Raw genomic sequence first — 19,783 nt, forward strand, 5'->3', positions numbered from 1 at the left:
AGAGTTTCTCCTTTCCTGCAATATACCTAAAGTATAATTCAAATTACTTACAGTATAATTATTTCTTCTTCACACTAAAAACTTGTATCTATCAGTAAATATTTGTAGGTAAATACAAATTATACTTTAATTTTAGAACAAATACTATATTATATTATAGTTCTACCAGAATTTCAAATTAAGTCTAATAGATTTTGTATTAATTGAGTCCGAATGGGCCATGTTCAGCGTCGCCATTGTCGAAGCTGCTGCATTGAGCTGCGGCCGCAAGGTGGTTGGTGCCTGCCGTGGTGGTAATCCCCGAACCAAATGGTGGACACCAGAGGTGAAGGGAGCCACCAGACTGAAGAAGGAGTCCTATCGGGCTTGGTTAGCCTGTGGGACTCCGGAGGCAGCCGACAGGTATCGACAGGCCAAGCGGAATGCGGCTCGGGCAGTGGCTGATGCAAAAACTCGGGTGTGGGAGGAGTTCGGAGAGGCCATGGAAAAAGACTTTCGGACTGCCTCGAAGAGATTCTGGCAAACCGTCAGGCGTCTCAGGAGGGGAAAGCGGTGCTCTACCTGCACTGTGTACAGTGCTGGCGGAGCGCTGCTGACGTCGACTGAGAAAATTGTCAGGCGGTGGAAGGAATACTTCGAGGACCTCCTTAATCCCACTGACGCGTCTTCCGAGGAGGAAGCAGAGTCTGGGGATGAGGGGAATGACCCGCCAATTTCTGGGGGCGAGGTCACTGAGGCAGTTAAACAACTTCTTGGTGGCAGAGCCCCTGGTGTTGATGAGGTCCGCCCCGAGTTCCTGAAGGCTCTGGATGTTGTAGGGCTGTCTTGGTTGACACGCCTCTGCAATGTTGCGTGGAGATCAGGGGCAGTACCCCTGGACTGGCAGACCGGGGTGGTGGTCCCCATCTTTAAGAAGGGGGACCGGAGGGTGTGTTCCAACTACAGGGGGATCACACTCCTCAGCCTCCCTGGGAAAGTCTATGCCAGGGTGCTGGAAAGGAGAGTTCGTCCGCTAGTCGAACCTCGGATACAGGAGGAACAATGCGGTTTTCGTCCTGGTCGCGGAACACTGGACCAGCTCTTCATCCTCTCGAGGATACTTGGGGGTGCATGGGAGTTTGCCCAACCAGTCTACATGTGTTTTGTGGACTTGGAGAAGGCATTCGACCGTGTCCCTCGGGGTGTCCTGTGGGAGGTGTTGCGGGAGTATGGGGTGTCTGGCCCATTGCTACGGGCCATTCGATCCCTATACAACCGTTGCAAGAGCTTGGTTCGCATTGCCGGCAATAAGTCGGACTCGTTCCCGGTGGGTGATGGGCTCCGCCAGGGCTGCCCTTTGTCACCGGTTCTGTTCATAATTTTTATGGACAGGATTTCTAGGCGCAGCCAAGTGGCGGAGGGCTTTCGCTTTGGTGGCCTCAGAATCTCATCTCTTATTTTTGCGGATGATGTGGTTCTGTTGGCTTCATCGGGTGAGGGCCTCCAGCTCGCACTGGAGCGGTTCGCAGCCAAGTGTGAAGCAGCAGGAATGAGGATCAGCACCTCCAAATCTGAGGCCATGGTTCTCAGCCGGAAAAGGGTGGAGTGCCCACTCCGGGTCGGGGATGAGTTCCTGCCCCAAGTGGAGGAGTTCAAGTATCTCGGGGTCCTGTTCGCGAGTGATGGGAGAAGGGAGCCGGAGATCGACAGACGGATTGGGGCTGCAGCTGCAGTAATGCAGACGCTGCACCGGTCCGTCGTGGTGAAGAGGGAGCTGAGTGTAAAAGCGAAGCTCTCAATTTACCGGTCGATCTACGTCCCTACCCTCACCTATGGCCACGAGCTGTGGGTAGTGACTGAAAGAACGAGATCGCGGATACAAGCGGCGGAAATGAGCTTCCTCCGAAGGGTGGCTGGCCTCTCCCTTAGAGATAGGGTGAGAAGTTCAGCCATCCGGGAGGGGCTCAGAGTAGAGCCGCTGCTGCTCCACATCGAAAGGAGCCAGCTGAGGTGGTTTGGGCATCTGACAAGGATGCCCCCTGGGCGCCTCCTGGGTGAGGTGTTCCAGGCATGTCCCACCGGGAGGAGGCCCCGGGGCAGACCCAGGACACGCTGGAGAGATTATATCTCTCGGCTGGCCTGGGAACGCCTTGGTGTTCCCCCGGATAAGCTGGAGGAGGTGGCTGGGGAGAGGGAGGTCTGGGCCTATTTGCTTAGGCTGCTGCCCCCGCGACCCGGCCTCGGATAAAAGCGGATGAAGATGGATGGATGGATGGATTTTGTATTACAGTCTTTTCTGTTACAGTTTTTCTCAGTTGCTTTGGTGCATTTCTCACAACAGAATTAAACTTTGCACAATAGTTAGTTCAACCTCCACAACATGTAGTCGCTTTGGCACAACCTTGTGGCAAATGCCTTTGGACATGAAGCAGTTGAGTAAGTACAAATATCTAAAGAATGGTCACTTTTGACTTGCTATTCATCACTATCTCCTTGCTTTTATCATGAATGTCACAATTATTTATACTTGTACCGGCTGAATAGTCATTGTCCTTACAACTAATAGTCTTCATTTCATTGCTTGTGTCAGTGCACTCAAAATTGTTGAACATCTTGTCAAACAATTTGTACACCCATTTTGAAAACCCTATTTTTAAGGAGTTTCCATGAAAATCTCCATAAATTACTTTTCTCAGGTGAACCTTATCTCACACTAATGAAAATTGGTGTGTGTTACTTACTTGCACTTGTACTCTTACTTGCAACCAATGAAAAGCCTCTTCTACCCAGTCACAGGTGAATCGTGTTACAGTATCCCCTACTCTACAAGTATATATATAATGTAAACCAACAGACAGGATTGGCATGAGGTGCATACTGAATCTACAAAACTGCAGAACATGGAACGTCAGCCTTGTGGAAGAGGGGTGAGGATCGGTGGAGGACGAGGACAAAACCGGGTAAGAAGAGGCCAACCACATAGACATGTTCCTGACGAAATCAGGGCAACACTTGTGGATCATGTGTTAACCATGGCCTCACAATGGCCGAGGTCGAAGGGTGCAGCCAAATGTTGGGAGAACTACTGTAAGTTCTATTATTCACACATTTCGTCGGGAAAACAGGTGAGCATACTGTAATGTAGTTATTCAGCACAAACTAATTTGCTCTGCACTTTCATAGTCATACAGGAGACTTGCATTAGGACATGACCTTATAGATCTTTACATATAGACGTACTGTAACTGAAGCGCAGACTTGGCCCAGGTGTGGCATAGTGTGCTGTGGTACGGCACACTATGCAGTAATGCTGTAAAGAAAGGAGTTTTGAATGATAGTCCTGTAACAATTACTGTAAGCATGTTTGCGCTTATTTATGTTTGTGTTTTTTTTTCATCTGCATCTCAAAAAGGACTGCCAGACAACCTAGAAGAGGTGGAAGAGGTCCACTTTTGACTCCGCAGCAAGAGGAAAGAATTTGTGCAATGGTGGCTGCAAACAACGCTTTGAGACTGAGAGAAATACAAAGAACTGTCGTAGGAGATGACACCATCTTCGGAAATATTCAGTCAATATCAATTTCCACCATAGACAGAGTCCTCAGACGGAATGAAATGTCCATGAAGCAATTGTACAAAGTACCATTTGAACAGAACAGTGATCGAGTGAAGGAGCTCCGTCACCAGTATGTACAGGTAAAACATGTTTGCATATGCACCTCTGTTTACTGTAAAAGTTTAGGCCATGTACTGCACTTACATTTATGCATGTTACTGTAATCCTATTTACAATTCAAACTGTACAATCTGTTGTGCCAAATGCACCATTACAGACTTTTTTATTCTCATCCTTTGTATAGCGTATCCTGGAATTGGAGGCCAGGGAGCCCCTGCACACGTTTGTATATCTTGACGAAGCGGGATTCAATCTCGCAAAAGGCAGACGGTGTGGACGAAATCACATTGGAGAAAGAGCCACCATTGATGTCCCAGGCCAACGAGGAGGAAATATTACAATGTGTGCAGCAATCTCAGAAAATGGCGTTCACACCCATATTCCTCGTATTGGTGCATACAATACACAACACCTGTTGGCTTTTCTGGACGCTCTTTGTAGGGACCTAATCCCACAAAATGAAAGGGATGATCCTGGTGACAATCAGACAATGTATGTAGTGGTTTGGGATAATGTTAGCTTCCATCACTCTGCTGTAGTCAGGCAGTGGTTTGCAGCACACGACAGGATGCTTATGGAGTTTCTTCCTCCTTACACTCCATTCCTAAATCCAATTGAGGAGTTTTTCTCTTCCTGGAGGTGGAAGGTATATGACAGGCAACCACATACCCAAATGACCCTGCTAGCAGCTATGGATGCAGCTTGTGATGACATCACAGCAGAGTCCTGCAGAGGGTGGATTTGACACTCCAGAAGATACTTTCCCCGATGCATCGATAGAGCTGACATTTGCTGTGATGTTGATGCAAATATCTGTATCTAGACAGACGTCTAGATATCAATGATTGATATGCAGCAGTGTCTGTTTTTCAGTTGTTGTTTTTTTTGTTTCATAGCTACTGCAGTAAGGTTTACTGTCTAAGTGAGTTTATGTTTGCTGTAAAATGTTTGATTTACTGTATTTCCCCAGTTGCACAATGCTGTGAACAGTTTCAATTGAATATTATCAAGAGTGCATATGAAGTGTCTTGATTTTCCTTTACAATTTATGGTTTTCAACATGCCATGCATGCTGTCCAGACTTGACATGTCATTGGGAAGCACCTACAAAGAAATCCGTCACAATGAGAACATGTTCAAACCATTTGATTTTGTGACCAAAGGAGCTGGTGTTATGACTTGTAATTGTGACAGCCCTGACACTTTGATTGATATAAGTACTTGCTTTTGATGACTATATTATCTGTTTTGATTAAAGGACTTGCTTTTGAAGCATTGACTACTTATTTTGAGCAACTGACTTGCTTTTGAACAACTGACTTTTCTTTTTGATGAAGTGGCTCACTTTTGCAAGTTATCCACTATGTTTTGCAGTTTGCACTAATTGTTTTGCGAAGAGCCTTAGTAGTGGTGCAGAGATAAATTCTGTTGTGAGAAATGCACCAAAGCAACTGAGAAAAACTGTAAAACCTTTTTTATTTGGTTGTCATGTCTGCCTCGCAGAGCTGTCTCACTGACTTTTCAATTGCAGACAGCAGCAGCAGTGACAGCAATTGCAATGTTCAAGTCAGCCAGTGTGGCAGCAGACGTGATAAAATTATGAGCACAGAGCTGAATGCTAGTCATGTTAGCCAACTGTACTTTGGTTGCATGAACTTTAGCAGAGAGGTTCTGGTTCAAATATTATCTTCAGTATCACTTGCAGACATCTCTATGTCTTGCAATTTGCTCTAAGTGAGTGCTGATGAAACCCACGTACATGGCAAGCAGTGGCATGTTTCACAGGTTCATAATGTCAGGCTGGTTTTATCACCGTGCTAGTTGTTGCTCTGGTTAAGGTTATCTTCCATTCAGATCAATGCAGAGGACACATTTGCATGGCTTGTTTTACATTATCAGCGTTCCAGAAGAGAGTAGAACACAATAGAGAGGCACATTTAAGGCTATAAAGTATGTAAAAAGCCCCAGCTGCAAGTTTAGAAACAAGTTTACTGCATTAAAAGTGGACAATAAGCCAATATGTTTACAACTTATTTTTGCTGTGCCCAAGAGATGCTTAGGGATTTCAGAGCAAATATTACTGGGAAGCTGGTTTGGTAACTCCTTTACGGACAGGGACTCCGGTCAGAGAGTAGGGCACGGAGAGTTCAGTCTCACATAGATTTTAATAATGTGTACTGTAGTTTAATACCAGATCAGTTGCATGGTAAATGGTGTACAGTGCTTTCCAAAAGAATGAAGAAAAAATAAATATTATATTGGTGGTCAACAGAGCCTGTTTATTACTGAAAAACACAAGTGCAACACTGAAACCTGCTATGATTAGCAGAACAACAGTAAATCAAATTGAATGCCTATATTAAATTAATATGACACCCTTAAAACAAGAATACATAAAGGATGTAAGCAATATTACCAACAAATATAATAATTTCTCCTCATAATCTAAACTAGCAGACCTATTAATAAAAAATCTTGTACTTTCAGATCTTGTATTATCAAATATTTGGAAATTTACTTTTAGCTAGCATGAAAACACAAGATTGGAATTTGCTATTCCTCATCATCCATAGAAAATATGCATAATAGCATCAGTCCTTGAAGTAAAACTGTACCATCATAAGAACACAAAACATCATTGAGTATTACGAACAAACAGGAAATCTTACTAGCCAATACAGAGCACTAAAATTACAATAATAACATTGAAAAGTTAAATACAGACTCTCTGATGAGTTGATATTGTATGTGGTCACTTTTGGATGGTAAACCCTCATATTTGCAGGGTCCTCTAGCAAATACATTATTTGCACATTAAACAGATTTATGCCACTGATCCAAAAAACACTATTTTTATTTAAAAAAATATGAAAGTTGTATAAATGTTAGTTGACCACTAAATAATGGCTATAAGTATAACTCACAATGTGTAAATATTACACAGTTCATTCTGTGGTCACTCTTTGGACTTTTAAAGAACATGGGAGTCACATGTCACAACATGTCTATATTTTGCATAGATTCGGGATGTACCACAAACAAATTATTTATAATATTATTTTATTACAACCATGTCATAACTGTGTGAGTGGTTTTGTAAACTACGTGAGATCTTATAAAAGCTGATGTGTAATAAGATAAAACTGCATGATTAATTTGCGGCACAACTCTTGAAGAACCTCAGCAAACTTCCTGTTGTAGCTTTTACTTTCTACCCTCCATAGTCTTATCTTATTTCACCTACACAAACTGCACTAGAGGAAACTGTGAATGTTGTGCTTGGGTGCAATTTTTCATTAAACACACTCCTCATAGTAGCCATCCCTCAAGACTTCGATTTGAAGCAATGCATTATCAGGGATTGTAACATCGTGTCCATTTATTGAATTAGTTGCAACTGTACATATCTATTCATATAATATTGCATTGTGGATAAAGAGCATCTAGCAGCAGTTTAGTTTAAATGAAAAGCTTTTCTTGTTAAACAGTTCCCCTCAGTTATATTTTTGTTTCTTATTTGTAATCCATAGAATTTTAGGTTTCTTGCTAAGGAAGTTTAATGTTGATAAGTGAACGTGTGTTTGGTTTTTCAAGCTTGGTTTATATCTGAATGTAATGACAGTTTTTCTCTGAACACTGATTAACGATTTCTGTTAGAGGAAGTGGGGTGGAAGGAATCACACAACTAGCAATGTTTACAGTTAGCCCTAGACAGGAGATGTAACATATATATTTAATTCATAATAACCATTAATGTGAGCTAGATCTTAACTATCTCAGATAGTTAAGATATATTTATTTGAGGTATAACAACATTTGGATTTAATTATAGCATACACCACACAGAAAAACTCAATTTACGTCATCAACCACAACTCTTGAGATGAGTCTACAAATTTCCTGTGCCACTTCATAATTTACCCTTAAAGACTTTCCTCAACGCACCTCACACAGATAAACGGCACTGAGAGGAACTTTGAATGCTCAGCTATAATACTTCATAAAGAACAGAAAAATCTCTTCTGTGATCATGAACACGTCAGTCACTACAGAGGACAGGGTTTACGCTGGGGTTTTTGGCTGCATTATGGTGATAGGTCTACCTCTCAATGCAGTCGCACTGTGGATTCTTCTTCGCCGTCACAGCCTCCAATCACCCAACGCTGTCTTCATGGTCAACCTGGCAGTATCAGACCTGCTGGTCATCATCTCTTTGCCCATGAGGATCTACTTTCACGCCACCCGCAGCTGGCCTCTGAGCAATATGGCGTGCCAATTCATCACAATGCTCTTTCGCAACAACATCCACTCCAGCGCCTTCTTCATTACTTTCATCAGCATGGACAGACTTCTGGCTGTGGTTTATCCTCTCAGGTCACGCCATCTTCGAACTTCATCCAATGCCTGGAAAGGAGCAGCAGTAGTCTGGCTATTTGTTCTCTTAATGAATGTCCCAAGGTTTATGGACTTAAAACATTTTAAAAACAGAAACAATACCGGTTGTTTTGGAACTGGTTCTATGAGTGCAACACAATCAGAAGTTATTTCTCTGTATATGGTGTTATTCGTCACAATGCTAGCAGTCAACATTATTTGCACCGTTATGGTGTCTTGGACTTTATGCAACCGTCCCAGTGACACTGCAAAGATCAACAACAAGGTGAATGTAATGCTGATTTTTGCCATGAATTTGGTTTTATTCACGATCTGTTTCTTGCCTGTGCGAATAGGTTTAGCCACAAAAAGTTTTGCTCATTTAAACCCACTTGTATGTCTTGCTGCTGTGAACTGCTGTTTGGATCCTCTGCTGTATTACTTTTCTTTTGACTCCTTTTGGAAGAAAAAGGAAGATGCAATGAAGGGAGGAGAAATGTAGATGCTAGACATGATATTTTTGAGGTGAAATTTTCTTTTTGACATAAATTTTCTCTCTTTTTTTTGGTGAACTAACTTGTTATTGCACAAAATGCTCATTTAGTTCAAGCATATTTTCTGAATTCCTAAATTCTGAAACTGAGCTTATTGTACTATTGTGTGTCTTTTGACTTGCTTCTCTCTGCTTCCTTGTCTTTCCACTCACCCCAAAATTATTTGTGGCAGATGGCTGCCCTCCCTGACCCTGGGTTTGTAAGAGGTTTCTTCCTGTTAAAAAGGGACTTTTTTTCTACCCACTGTTACCACAGGTTTGTTCAGAGTCATAGAATTTTGGGGGTTTCATTCTAATATTATTTTATAATATAAAGCACCTTTGGGTGATTGTCGTTGTGAATTGGTGCTATATAAATAAAATCGAACATTTTCACCAGTAACTCAACAATAATTGTCAGTTAAATGTACTTGTGAAGCTTAGGCAGTGGGATACATAGAGAAAAGACTTCTTAGCTTCACAGTTTCATAAAACTATTCTTTAAATTTAAAGCTTGAGGACTGTAGCTGATTTATTGTACATTTTGTACGCTTGACGACTGAGGAAACAATCTGTCTTTATCTGCTGGAGAGTTTCCATACCGCAGAACAAGATACTGTCAAGCACGTGAAACAAACCACTTTTTAACTGAAACATTTTAACTCTTCACACACTGTTCATCACAGTGCTCTTTAACAACATCCTCTCAGTGGCAACTTCATCCCCGTCATCAGCTTGGAACATCTGATGGCTGTGGTTTTTCCTTTGACGCTATGCCATCTTAGCCCCTAACCCTGTACCTGAAAAGGATCTGCGCTCGTCTGGCTCATTTTGCTGGTGGAGAAACTACAGACGATGTGAGGTTTTGAAAGCGTTTGAACAATCTTGAATTTCTCAAGGCTCTAAGAGTCATAAAAATCTTAATCTGCATCATCAAAGCTTTAAATAGCAAAAGAATCTAGGCTGTTTTATGAGAATTCATTCACTTTTTGCTAATTATTTCTAACATTTTATGAAATAAGCTTATTTGTGAAAAACAGGAAGTCTCAAGTTTACATGTCTCTATGCAAAATCCAAATCAGAGCTCATAACACAACTACTGGGAAAAAAAGGAAATAGCTGGCTCCGTAACTGTGGAAACACTTTTGTGCGTTGGTCTAGACCTGCAGCCTGTTTGGTTTGTCTTTTTCAAAAACTAGTTTATGGCTGTAAAATAGTAAAAAGAAAATGGTAAAAACTGGTTTTAATGCTACCTGTTTTTCATTGGGAGTTGGGAAAAATACAGCTTTTACAGTTAACCTAGGCCACGGATGTTAATAGTATTGGTTCTAAATGTTGTCAGATTGTATAAAAAAGTGTGTTTATTATTTGTTTCATTTAAAAATGTTATAACTATTAACGTCAGTGGCCACGATCAAATTGCACCACCAGATTTCCTGTTGCAATATTTCACACTCCCTAGTCTAATCCACCCTCACTTCACACAGATAATCATCAGAGAGTGGAAGGTTTGCTGCTCAGCTGCAATTCAGTTAATAAAGGAGGCAGAAACTTCATCATGAACGCATCAAATGTCACTACAGAGGACAGGGTTTACGCTGGGGTCTTTGGCTGCATTATGGTGATAGGTCTGCCTCTCAACGTAGTCGCACTGTGGATTCTTCTTCGTCGTCACAGCCTTCAATCGCCCAACGCTGTCTTCATGGTCAACCTGGCAGTATCAGACCTGCTGGTCATCATCTCTTTGCCCATGAGGATCTACTTTCACGCCACCCGCAGCTGGCCTCTGAGCAATATGGCATGCCAATTCATCACAATGCTCTTTCGCAACAACCTCCGCTCCAGCGCCTTCTTCATTACTTTCATCAGCATGGACAGACTTCTGGCTGTGGTTTATCCTCTCAGGTCACGCCATCTTCGAACTTCATCCAATGCCTGGAAAGGAGCAGCAGTAGTCTGGCTATTTGTTCTCTTAATGAATGTCCCAAGGTTTATGGACTTAAAACATTTTAAAAACAGAAACAATACCGGTTGTTTTGGAACTGGTTCTATGAGTGCAACACGATCAGAAGTTATTTCTCTGTATATGGTGTTATTCGTCACAATGCTAGCAGTCAACATTATTTGCACCGTTATGGTGTCTTGGACTTTATGCAACCGTCCAGGTGACACTGCAAAGATCAACAACAAGGTGAATGTAATGCTGATTTTTGCCATGAATTTGGTTTTATTCACGATCTGTTTCTTGCCTGTGCAAATAGGTTTAGCCACAAAAAGTTTTGCTCATTTAAACCCACTTGTATGTCTTGTTGCTGTGAACTGCTGTTTGGATCCTCTGCTGTATTACTTTTCTTTTGACTCCTTTTGGAAGAAAAAGGAAGATGCAATGAAGGGAGGAGAAATGTAGATGCTAGACATGATATTTTTGAGGTGAAATTTTCTTTTTGACATAAATTTTCTCTCTTTTTTTTGGTGAACTAACTTGTTATTGCACAAAATGCTCATTTAGTTCAAGCATATTTTCTGAATTCCTAAATTCTGAAACTGAGCTTATTGTACTATTGTGTGTCTTTTGACTTGCTTCTCTCTGCTTCCTTGTCTTTCCACTCACCCCAAAATTATTTGTGGCAGATGGCTGCCCTCCCTGACCCTGGGTTTGTAAGAGGTTTCTTCCTGTTAAAAAGGGACTTTTTTTCTACCCACTGTTACCACAGGTTTGTTCAGAGTCATGGAATTTTGGGGGTTTCATTCTAATATTATTTTATAATATAAAGCACCTTTGGGTGATTGTCGTTGTGAATTGGTGCTATATAAATAAAATCGAACATTTTCACCAGTAACTCAACAATAATTGTCAGTTAAATGTACTTGTGAAGCTTAGGCAGTGGGATACATAGAGAAAAGACTTCTTAGCTTCACAGTTTCATAAAACTATTCTTTAAATTTAAAGCTTGAGGACTGTAGCTGATTTATTGTACATTTTGTACGCTTGACGACTGAGGAAACAATCTGTCTTTATCTGCTGGAGGGTTTCCATACCGCAGAACAAGATACTGTCAAGCATGTGAAACAAACCACATTTTAACTGAAACTTTTTAACTCTTCACACACTGTTCATCACAGTGCTCTTTAACAACATCCTCTCAGTGGCAACTTCATCCCCATCATCAGCTTGGAACATCTGATGGCTGTGGTTTTTCCTTTGACGCTATGCCATCTTAGCCCCTAATCCTGTACCTGAAAAGGATCTGCGCTCGTCTGGCTCATTTTGCTGGTGGAGAAACTACAGACGATGTGAGGTTTTGAAAGCGTTTGAACAATCTTGAATTTCTCAAGGCTCTAAGAGTCATAAAAATCTTAATCTGCATCATCAAAGCTTTAAATAGCAAAAGAATCTAGGCTGTTTTATGAGAATTCATTCACTTTTTGCTAATTATTTCTAACATTTTATGAAATAAGCTTATTTGTGAAAAACAGGAAGTCTCAAGTTTACATGTCTCTATGCAAAATCCAAATCAGAGCTCATAACACAACTACTGGGAAAAAAAGGAAATAGCTGGCTCCGTAACTGTGGAAACACTTTTGTGCGTTGGTCTAGACCTGCAGCCTGTTTGGTTTGTCTTTTTCACAGTAAAACTAGTTTATAGCTGTAAAATAGTAAAAAACATTGTAAAAATTTGCAACTGGTTTTAATGCTACCTGTTTTTCATTGGGAGTTGGGAAGAATACAGCTTTTAAAGTTAGCCTAGGCCACGGATGTTAATAGTATTGGTTCTAAATTTTGTCAGATTGTATAAAAAGTATGTTTGTTATTTGTCAAACAAGATATTTCATTTAAAAATGTTATAACTATTAACGTCAGTGGCCACGATTGAATTGCACCACCAGATTTCCTGTTGCAATATTTCACACACCCTAGTCTAATCCACCCTCACTTCACACAGATAATCATCAGAGAGTGGAAGGTTTGCTGCTCAGCTGCAATTCAGTTAATAAAGGAGGCAGAAACTTCATCATGAACGCATCAAATGTCACTACAGAGGACAGGGTTTACGCTGGGGTCTTTGGCTGCATTATGGTGATAGGTTTGCCTCTCAACGCAGTTGCACTGTGGATTCTTCTTCGCCACCACAGCCTCCAATCGCCCAACGCTGTCTTCATGGTCAACCTGGCAGTATCAGACCTGCTGGTCATCATCTCTTTGCCCATGAGGATCTACTTTCACGCCACCCGCAGCTGGCCTCTGAGCAATATGGCATGCCAATTCATCACAATGCTCTTTCGCAACAACCTCCGCTCCAGCGCCTTCTTCATTACTTTCATCAGCGTGGACAGACTTCTGGCTGTGGTTTATCCTCTGAGGTCACGCCATCTTCGAACTTCATCCAATGCCTGGAAAGGAGCAGCGGTAGTCTGGCTATTTATGCTGGTATTGAATGTTCCAGAGACTTTGGACTTTCCAAAAAGTGCCAACTACAGTTGGTGTTTTGATTTCAGTCCTGAAAGTGGACCAGGTTTAACTAAAGGTATAGCATTTGTATATCTTGTGTTAATAGTCATAATGCTAGCAGCCAACATTGTGTGCACCGTTATGGTGTCTTGGGTACTGCACAGACATCTCAGTGACTCTGCAAAGATCAAAAACAAGATGAACGTAATGCTGATATTTGTCATGAACTTGGTTTTGTTTACTATCTGTTTCCTACCTTTGTCAGTAGGTGTAGTTACAGTTAAACCTACTGAATTAAAGCCATTGATATGTCTCAGTGCTGTGAACTGTTGTCTAGATCCATTCTTATATTACTTCTCCTTTGATGGCTTCTGGAAGAAAAAAGAAGATGCAGATCCGACAAGAGAGCAGTGACCTTAGGACATGCTATTTCAACTTATAATTCAAGTCATATTATGGTTTTTCAATTTTCCAAAAAAAGTGATTGTGTGTGTGTGTGTGCATATATATATATATATATATATATATATATATATATATATATATATATATATATATATATATATATATATATATAAACCATAAATATAAAGCATCTTGCAGCAGTGAACAAAAATTGATAAGACCTACTTATTAAACAGTTTATTATTGCATTTATTACAAGTTCTACTATGAAATTTGATCCCTGGCTTTTTATTCCTTAATAACAATTTGTGTCAATTATTTCTAAACTTTGTTAGATCTTATAAAACTATGTTTTTTTTTGTATAAGAAGATATTAATTTAAAAAAATTCTAAACCATGTGAAAAACAATTTTTTTTATTCTTTTACGTAAGTGATACGACTGTTAGATTGTATCATTACATTTCCTGTTGCAATACTTGACTTTTTAACCTCTTCAGTCATCTCACTTGACACAGCTAAAGACCACAAAGATACATGTGTGAGTGTTGTGCTCAGCTGCAGTTTTATGCTGGGGCAATGTGATTATTTTAGACCTGCTGTTGGTCATTATCTTCTCTTACTTTCATCTTGCCATAATTTATATCCTAATGAGTAGAGTTGTTAATCACAGCTGGTGTGTCATGTGTTGCATTTGAAAACAGCAAACTTAATTTACGTCAGCAACCACAACCAGAGTTTCCTTTTCCATACTAGCTCCCCTCACGTAGCACAGATGAACAGCACAGAAGGACATGTTCGCTGCTTGGCTGCAATACTTCATAAAGGACCAAAAAGAACGTCTTTTCTCATCATGAACACATCAAACAGCACCACAGAAGATGAACAGGTTTACGCTGGGGTCTTTGGCTGCGTGATGGTGATAGGTCTACCTCTCAATGCAGTCGCACTGTGGATTCTTCTTCGCCGCCACAGCCTCAAATCACCAAACGCTGTATTCATGGTCAACCTGGCATTCTCAGACCTGCTACTCATCATCTCTTTGCCCATGAGGATCTACTTTCATGCCACAGGCACCTTGCGTCTGGGCAATATGGCGTGCCTCATCATTACGATGCTTTTTCGTGACAACATCCGTTCCAGCGCTATGTTTATCACCTTCATCAGTGTGGACAGATTGCTGGCTGTGGTTTATCCTCTGAGGTCACGCCATTTAAGAACCTCATCCAATGCCTGGAAAGGAGCAGCATTCGTCTGGAGTTTTATGCTGGTGGTGAATATCCCAGAGAGTTTGGACTTTCTAGAACATTTGCAGAACCACACTCAACGTACCTGTTTTAAATCTTATGACTCTTACGAGCTTTTATTGAGTAAAACTCGATTAGCAGTTATTTACCTTCAGATTGTGTTACTGGTCACAATGCTAACAGTCAACATTGTTTGCACCGTTATGGTGTCTTGGACTCTGCACAGACATCTCAGTGACTCTGCAAAGGTCAACAACAAGATGAAAGTTATGCTGATCTTTGTCATGAACTTGGTTTTGTTTTCCATGTTCTTACCTGTGCCTATAGGAATGGCTGCACATGGCAAAGAAATCATGCCGCTGGTGTGTCTTACTGTTTCTAACTGCTGTCTGGATCCTCTGCTGTATTACTTTTCTTTTGACTCCTTCTGGAAGAAAAACGAGAACTGTAGATAAAAGACCTGCTATTTCCAAAAGTTGGTATTATATTTACAATGGGATCTATATTTTTTAAGAGGAACAACGTGTTTGTTCACAAACTTTTCTGTAGTTCAACAATTTGTATGGCTTCACCAATAAACCAACATTAACATGTTTGTGAAGCTTTGCATGTGAGACAGATGGTGAAAAGGCTAGTTGAAGTAGTGGTTTCGTGTTTTATTTAGACCTATGCTGCAGCATGACAGCGTCAACCACCAAAAGAATGGTTGCTGTACTAGAAACTGAAGCTTAAAAAAGACAGCTGCAAAGCTTTTTTTAGTTTACACATTCAAGAGGTTACTTGTTGTCAGCTTAAGAACTTCAAGCAGTGTCCTTTGTTCATTTTTTCACATTTAGTTTGACTATTTGGATCTATTCATGTGCAAAGTTTAGTGCGCTTCTGTTATTTTTCTCCTAAAGCCTTCTCCTGAATGATTTTTCTAAAAAAAAACAAAAAAACCCCAAAACTAACTGCTTGTCTTTCTCAAATAGTTGAAAAAGACAGTGTGAGAAAAGGGTTTTGATTGGGAGCCTATTTTACATTTTGCTCATTGTTCAGTTGAGGAAGCAGACTGTTTTCATCTGCTGGAGAGCTAAAGAAAAAAAACCTCATGGTTTGTCCTCCGGAAGTCACTGCTGGAGTACAAGATACAGTGGGGCACAGGTTACAAACCACATTTTAACAGAAATGTTTCAACTTTTCATTGCAAGGCTTGTTCAATACAACATCGTCTCCTATGCTGCCTTTAGCAGCTTGCAACATCTGCTCGCTGTGGTTTATTCTCTGAGGTCAACTTCAAACCTATTTCTGTGTCTGAAATGGAGCTGCACACACCTGGCTGATCTTGCTGGTGGGGAAAATCACAGAGGGCGTGAGGTTTCGAAAGCAGTTAACCTTCCTCTCGTGTTAGGGTTGGCACCAACCCATTTTAAATTTCAAATGCATAAAAAAAATCACAAACATTTGTTTATTGTATCAAGGCTTTTTGACTTTGTCAGGAACCTCTATTTCTACAAAAAAAAAACAAAAAAAAAATATTTTCACTAAATTATAAAATGCCCTAGTTGAAATTATGACCTTTGTGTTGTTAGGGTCGGTTTTGACCCAGGTATAATATTATGAGTATAAAGCAATAATTAAAGCCAAAATTGAAATCATAAGTGCACTGTCAGCTAAAACATTGACAGCAAGCTCCTCTCCTAATCATATGAGCTTTAGGGGATTCTTATTTTGCGTGTTTTTTGCAGTATACCTGCACAAAAACAAAACAAAATAAAGACGGGACATGTCAAGAATTCACTCATTTGAGTGGCTATTTGACTTCCAGAGTGCACATTTACAATTTGCAGCATACAAAAATGAGAAGAAGATTCACAGTGAGCCAAGTTCTGCATCATATTTTTGGTGAAAATGAAGGAGAGGACACAGAGCAGCATAGAGATTCAGATGGGCAGGTTTCTAGGAGGAAGACAATGTGGACTATCATCCAGAAGACACAGACACATCTGATCATTTTCTGGGCAACGATGTCACTTCACACATTTGATATCATTTTGATTCAGGAGTCCTCAGATTTGACAACAGAGAGACCAGACCGAGGTCTGACAAGCTTGCTCCCATCAGGGATGTCTGGGAGAGATGGGTGCAGCTTCTTCCCCTGATGTTCATCCCAGGGCCAGAGGTAACAGTGGATGAACGTCTTGTCCACTTTTCGAGGAAAATGCCCCTACCGGCAATACATACCCAGTAAGCCAGGAAAATACGGCAGAAAAATCTGGGAAGCCTGTGATGCAAAAACCAACTATGGCTGGAATGTACAGATTTTCACAGTCAAAGCTGTGAGTGGCACCCCTGAGAAGAAACAATGAAAATGTGTGGTCCTCGATATGACCACTGGACTGCAGGATCACAATATCAGCTGTAATATTTTATTTTATTTTTTACCAGATATGACCTCGGACAAGAACTTCACAAAGGAAACTTCACAAAGATGTAGCTGTATCATTGGGAAGTGATAAAAAGCCCACAATTACCCACGACTATAACCAAAAGAAAGGAGGAGTGGACTTTTTCTTTTTTTCAGTTTATATTAAAGGTCTACTGCTAAAAAACAACAATTTTTTTTTGTCTTTTCTTGATGTAAATATCTATGGGTCGAAATTGACCCGTAACACCATAGATGTCATTTTAGTAATTAATCTTAAAATGAAAAAAATCAATAAAACAGATTTATTTAAGAGATGTGTCCTATACCCCTCAGTAATAGTCAGGTAACACAAAAACCTTTTATTTATTAATATGATTCTCTTGAGGTTAATTTTACAATTTTTTTCAATTGAAATCGAGGGGTATAGTGACAAAAAAAGACCCACAGGCCCACACCAAAAGCATTAAAACCAACATTTTCATGGATAAGGAAGCCTAACATGATAACCAAGAGATGAGAAACAAATTGGATGATCATTTATTGTTTTTAGTGTATTTTATAACTGATTTAATTCACGGGTCAAAACTGACCCGTTAACATAAGAGATGATAACAGAAAGCTAACACAAGAGGAGGGTTAAGCAATTTTGAACTTTCTCAGGGCTCTAAGCATCATAAACAGATTCTTGCTGCAACATCAAAGTGTCATAATTTGGCTGTGGAGTGGGCATGGAGTGGACCCACGTGCAGGACATATTGCTGATGCTAACCTAAACTGATACTAACTCAGGGAAGTAAGAAATCGGAAACTTAGAAACTAAGGAACTACGAGGAAAATGGGGAACACACAAGGCAAATGACGAACAGCATTAAGGGACAACATGACAAAGAATTGAGGAAAATTTAGAGTGTAAATACACACGAGGTCACAAAGCAGAGTGGATTCACCTGGGGAATACAGCTTGGCAGAATCTAACTAGTGTGACAAGGGGAAGCAAAACTAAACATGACACACATGAGACGGGGGACTGTCAAAACAGAACAGGAAACATAGTACTGAGACAGAGACAAAGACACAGACGGAAAGATAAACAGACACAGAGACACGACTTACTGGGGAGATAAGACTAAACAGTGAGACCAGAAAACAACAGAGAGAGATTATAGACAAAGAGACATAGGACACAACTGGGGAACAGACAGAGATCACAAACTAACAAAATTATAATAAACAAAAGCTAGAAAAGGCACAAAAACACTCAAGTTTGTGCCTGAGGCAAAAAAAAAAAAAACCCTAACCCAAAACTACCATCAGAAGACTAAAGACCTAAATATAGATCATTTCTTAAAAGCAAAACAAATCATTAACTCAAAAAAAAACCCTCAAAACCGTGGATCCAGGACCTAAGGACCCTGACACAAAGTTTCAAACGCAAAAAAACAAACAATCCAGGCTGTTTTATTCAGTATTCATGCACTAATTAGTGCATTCACTAATAATTTAAAACATTTTAGGAAATAAGCTTACTTGAGACAAACATGATGTCTCAAGTTCAACTTTTTATGGCAAATACAAATACAGAAGCATAAATATGGTACAAAAACTAGAATAGGAGAGACACCCATTTAGTATTAAATGTAAAAAAATATATACAAACATTTTTCATATGCAATATGAACTTGACTGTTAATCAGCTTATATCACCATAAATAACCATAGTAAAATTTCCATAATTGATAACCTATTGCAATAAGCCAGCCACAGACTGACCCACACAGGTGTGCACACGGGCATACGCTGTTCATAGACACAAACTACACCTATCTTGGCTGCTACCTCAAAGCACATTGTGCGCTATCGGTCCTGCGTGCTGCACAACAACATTCAATATTTAGTATTTACTGTTATTCCCATATGGAAAAGAAATAGAAAAAACTTATAAAAGACTTGCATAAGATGTGGCCTACTTCATATAGTGAATCGTATAAGGCTTATATGATTTACTCATGAAAATGGCCACTTTCTCATTACTTTCATATATAGTTTTAGTAAGTATCCAAAACATACAAGTTTCATTTATATAATTGTTCAAGGGATCTTATATCTGTTTTCACTCTTGTATGCTTTTCATACAAGTTTCATGCAAGACAGATATAAACTTTTTAAGATTTATATATATATTTTCCATATGGGTTTACACTTAGCTAGATTAATGCGATGGTGTTGCATTTATTATATTGCTCTATTTTTGCTTGTTTCCTCTTTTTCTCCTTTTTTCCTCTCTTAACAGGTGATCCAGGAGATTTTTGTCTTTTTAAGTGCCCTTTCTCACTGTCCCTCTTCCCCTCTGTTTCCCCCCCCCCCCCAAAACAAACAAACAAACAAACAAACAAACAAAAAAACAAATGCTGAGTCTACAAGAGTTTCTCTGAACTGGTGTTCAGAAGTTAGTCTTCTACACAGTGCAAGATGTGACCTTTGTTGATGGGGTGTAAGAGGCTACTGGGATCCCTGGAGGCAGCCTGTTCATTAGTGATGTGTCGGTCGCGAATGGAGCTGGTTCTTTGAAGTGAACGATGACAGCCGTGTTTTTTTTTTTTCTCTCACTCTCTCTCTCTCTCGCACTTTTTTCCCGCTTCACTCCGCAGGCAAGCCTTGTGTTTTGCTCTGGGAAGAGGGGGGAGGGGCGGTAGTTACACTCAGTAGCACAGGAACA

General features: G+C 40.2%; 4 protein-coding genes across 4 annotated transcripts; all 4 read left to right on the plus strand.

Moving 5' to 3' along the window:
• Positions 1 to 6,702: 6,702 nt before the first annotated feature.
• LOC146504449 (lysophosphatidic acid receptor 6-like) lies at positions 6,703 to 8,855 on the plus strand. The gene has a single exon (XM_085130667.1). The coding sequence runs from the start codon at positions 7,685 to 7,687 to the stop codon at positions 8,528 to 8,530; it is 846 nt and encodes a 281-aa protein (XP_084986793.1). The 5' UTR covers positions 6,703 to 7,684; the 3' UTR covers positions 8,531 to 8,855.
• A 35-nt stretch (positions 8,856 to 8,890) lies between these two features.
• LOC146504450 (lysophosphatidic acid receptor 6-like) lies at positions 8,891 to 11,535 on the plus strand. The gene is made up of 2 exons (XM_085130666.1): positions 8,891 to 9,417; positions 10,048 to 11,535. The coding sequence occupies exon 2, from the start codon at positions 10,119 to 10,121 to the stop codon at positions 10,965 to 10,967; it is 849 nt and encodes a 282-aa protein (XP_084986792.1). The 5' UTR covers positions 8,891 to 9,417; positions 10,048 to 10,118; the 3' UTR covers positions 10,968 to 11,535.
• Positions 11,536 to 11,596: 61 nt separating this feature from the next.
• On the plus strand, positions 11,597 to 13,505 carry LOC146504451 (lysophosphatidic acid receptor 6-like). The gene is made up of 2 exons (XM_085130665.1): positions 11,597 to 11,854; positions 12,505 to 13,505. The coding sequence occupies exon 2, from the start codon at positions 12,576 to 12,578 to the stop codon at positions 13,422 to 13,424; it is 849 nt and encodes a 282-aa protein (XP_084986791.1). The 5' UTR covers positions 11,597 to 11,854; positions 12,505 to 12,575; the 3' UTR covers positions 13,425 to 13,505.
• Positions 13,506 to 13,564: 59 nt separating this feature from the next.
• Positions 13,565 to 16,030, plus strand: LOC146504452 (lysophosphatidic acid receptor 6-like). The gene has a single exon (XM_085130668.1). The coding sequence runs from the start codon at positions 14,189 to 14,191 to the stop codon at positions 15,113 to 15,115; it is 927 nt and encodes a 308-aa protein (XP_084986794.1). The 5' UTR covers positions 13,565 to 14,188; the 3' UTR covers positions 15,116 to 16,030.
• Positions 16,031 to 19,783: the final 3,753 nt, after the last annotated feature.

This window comes from Neolamprologus multifasciatus, chromosome 14 (assembly GCF_963576455.1).
Source record: "Neolamprologus multifasciatus chromosome 14, fNeoMul1.2, whole genome shotgun sequence".
NCBI lineage: Eukaryota > Metazoa > Chordata > Actinopteri > Cichliformes > Cichlidae > Neolamprologus > Neolamprologus multifasciatus.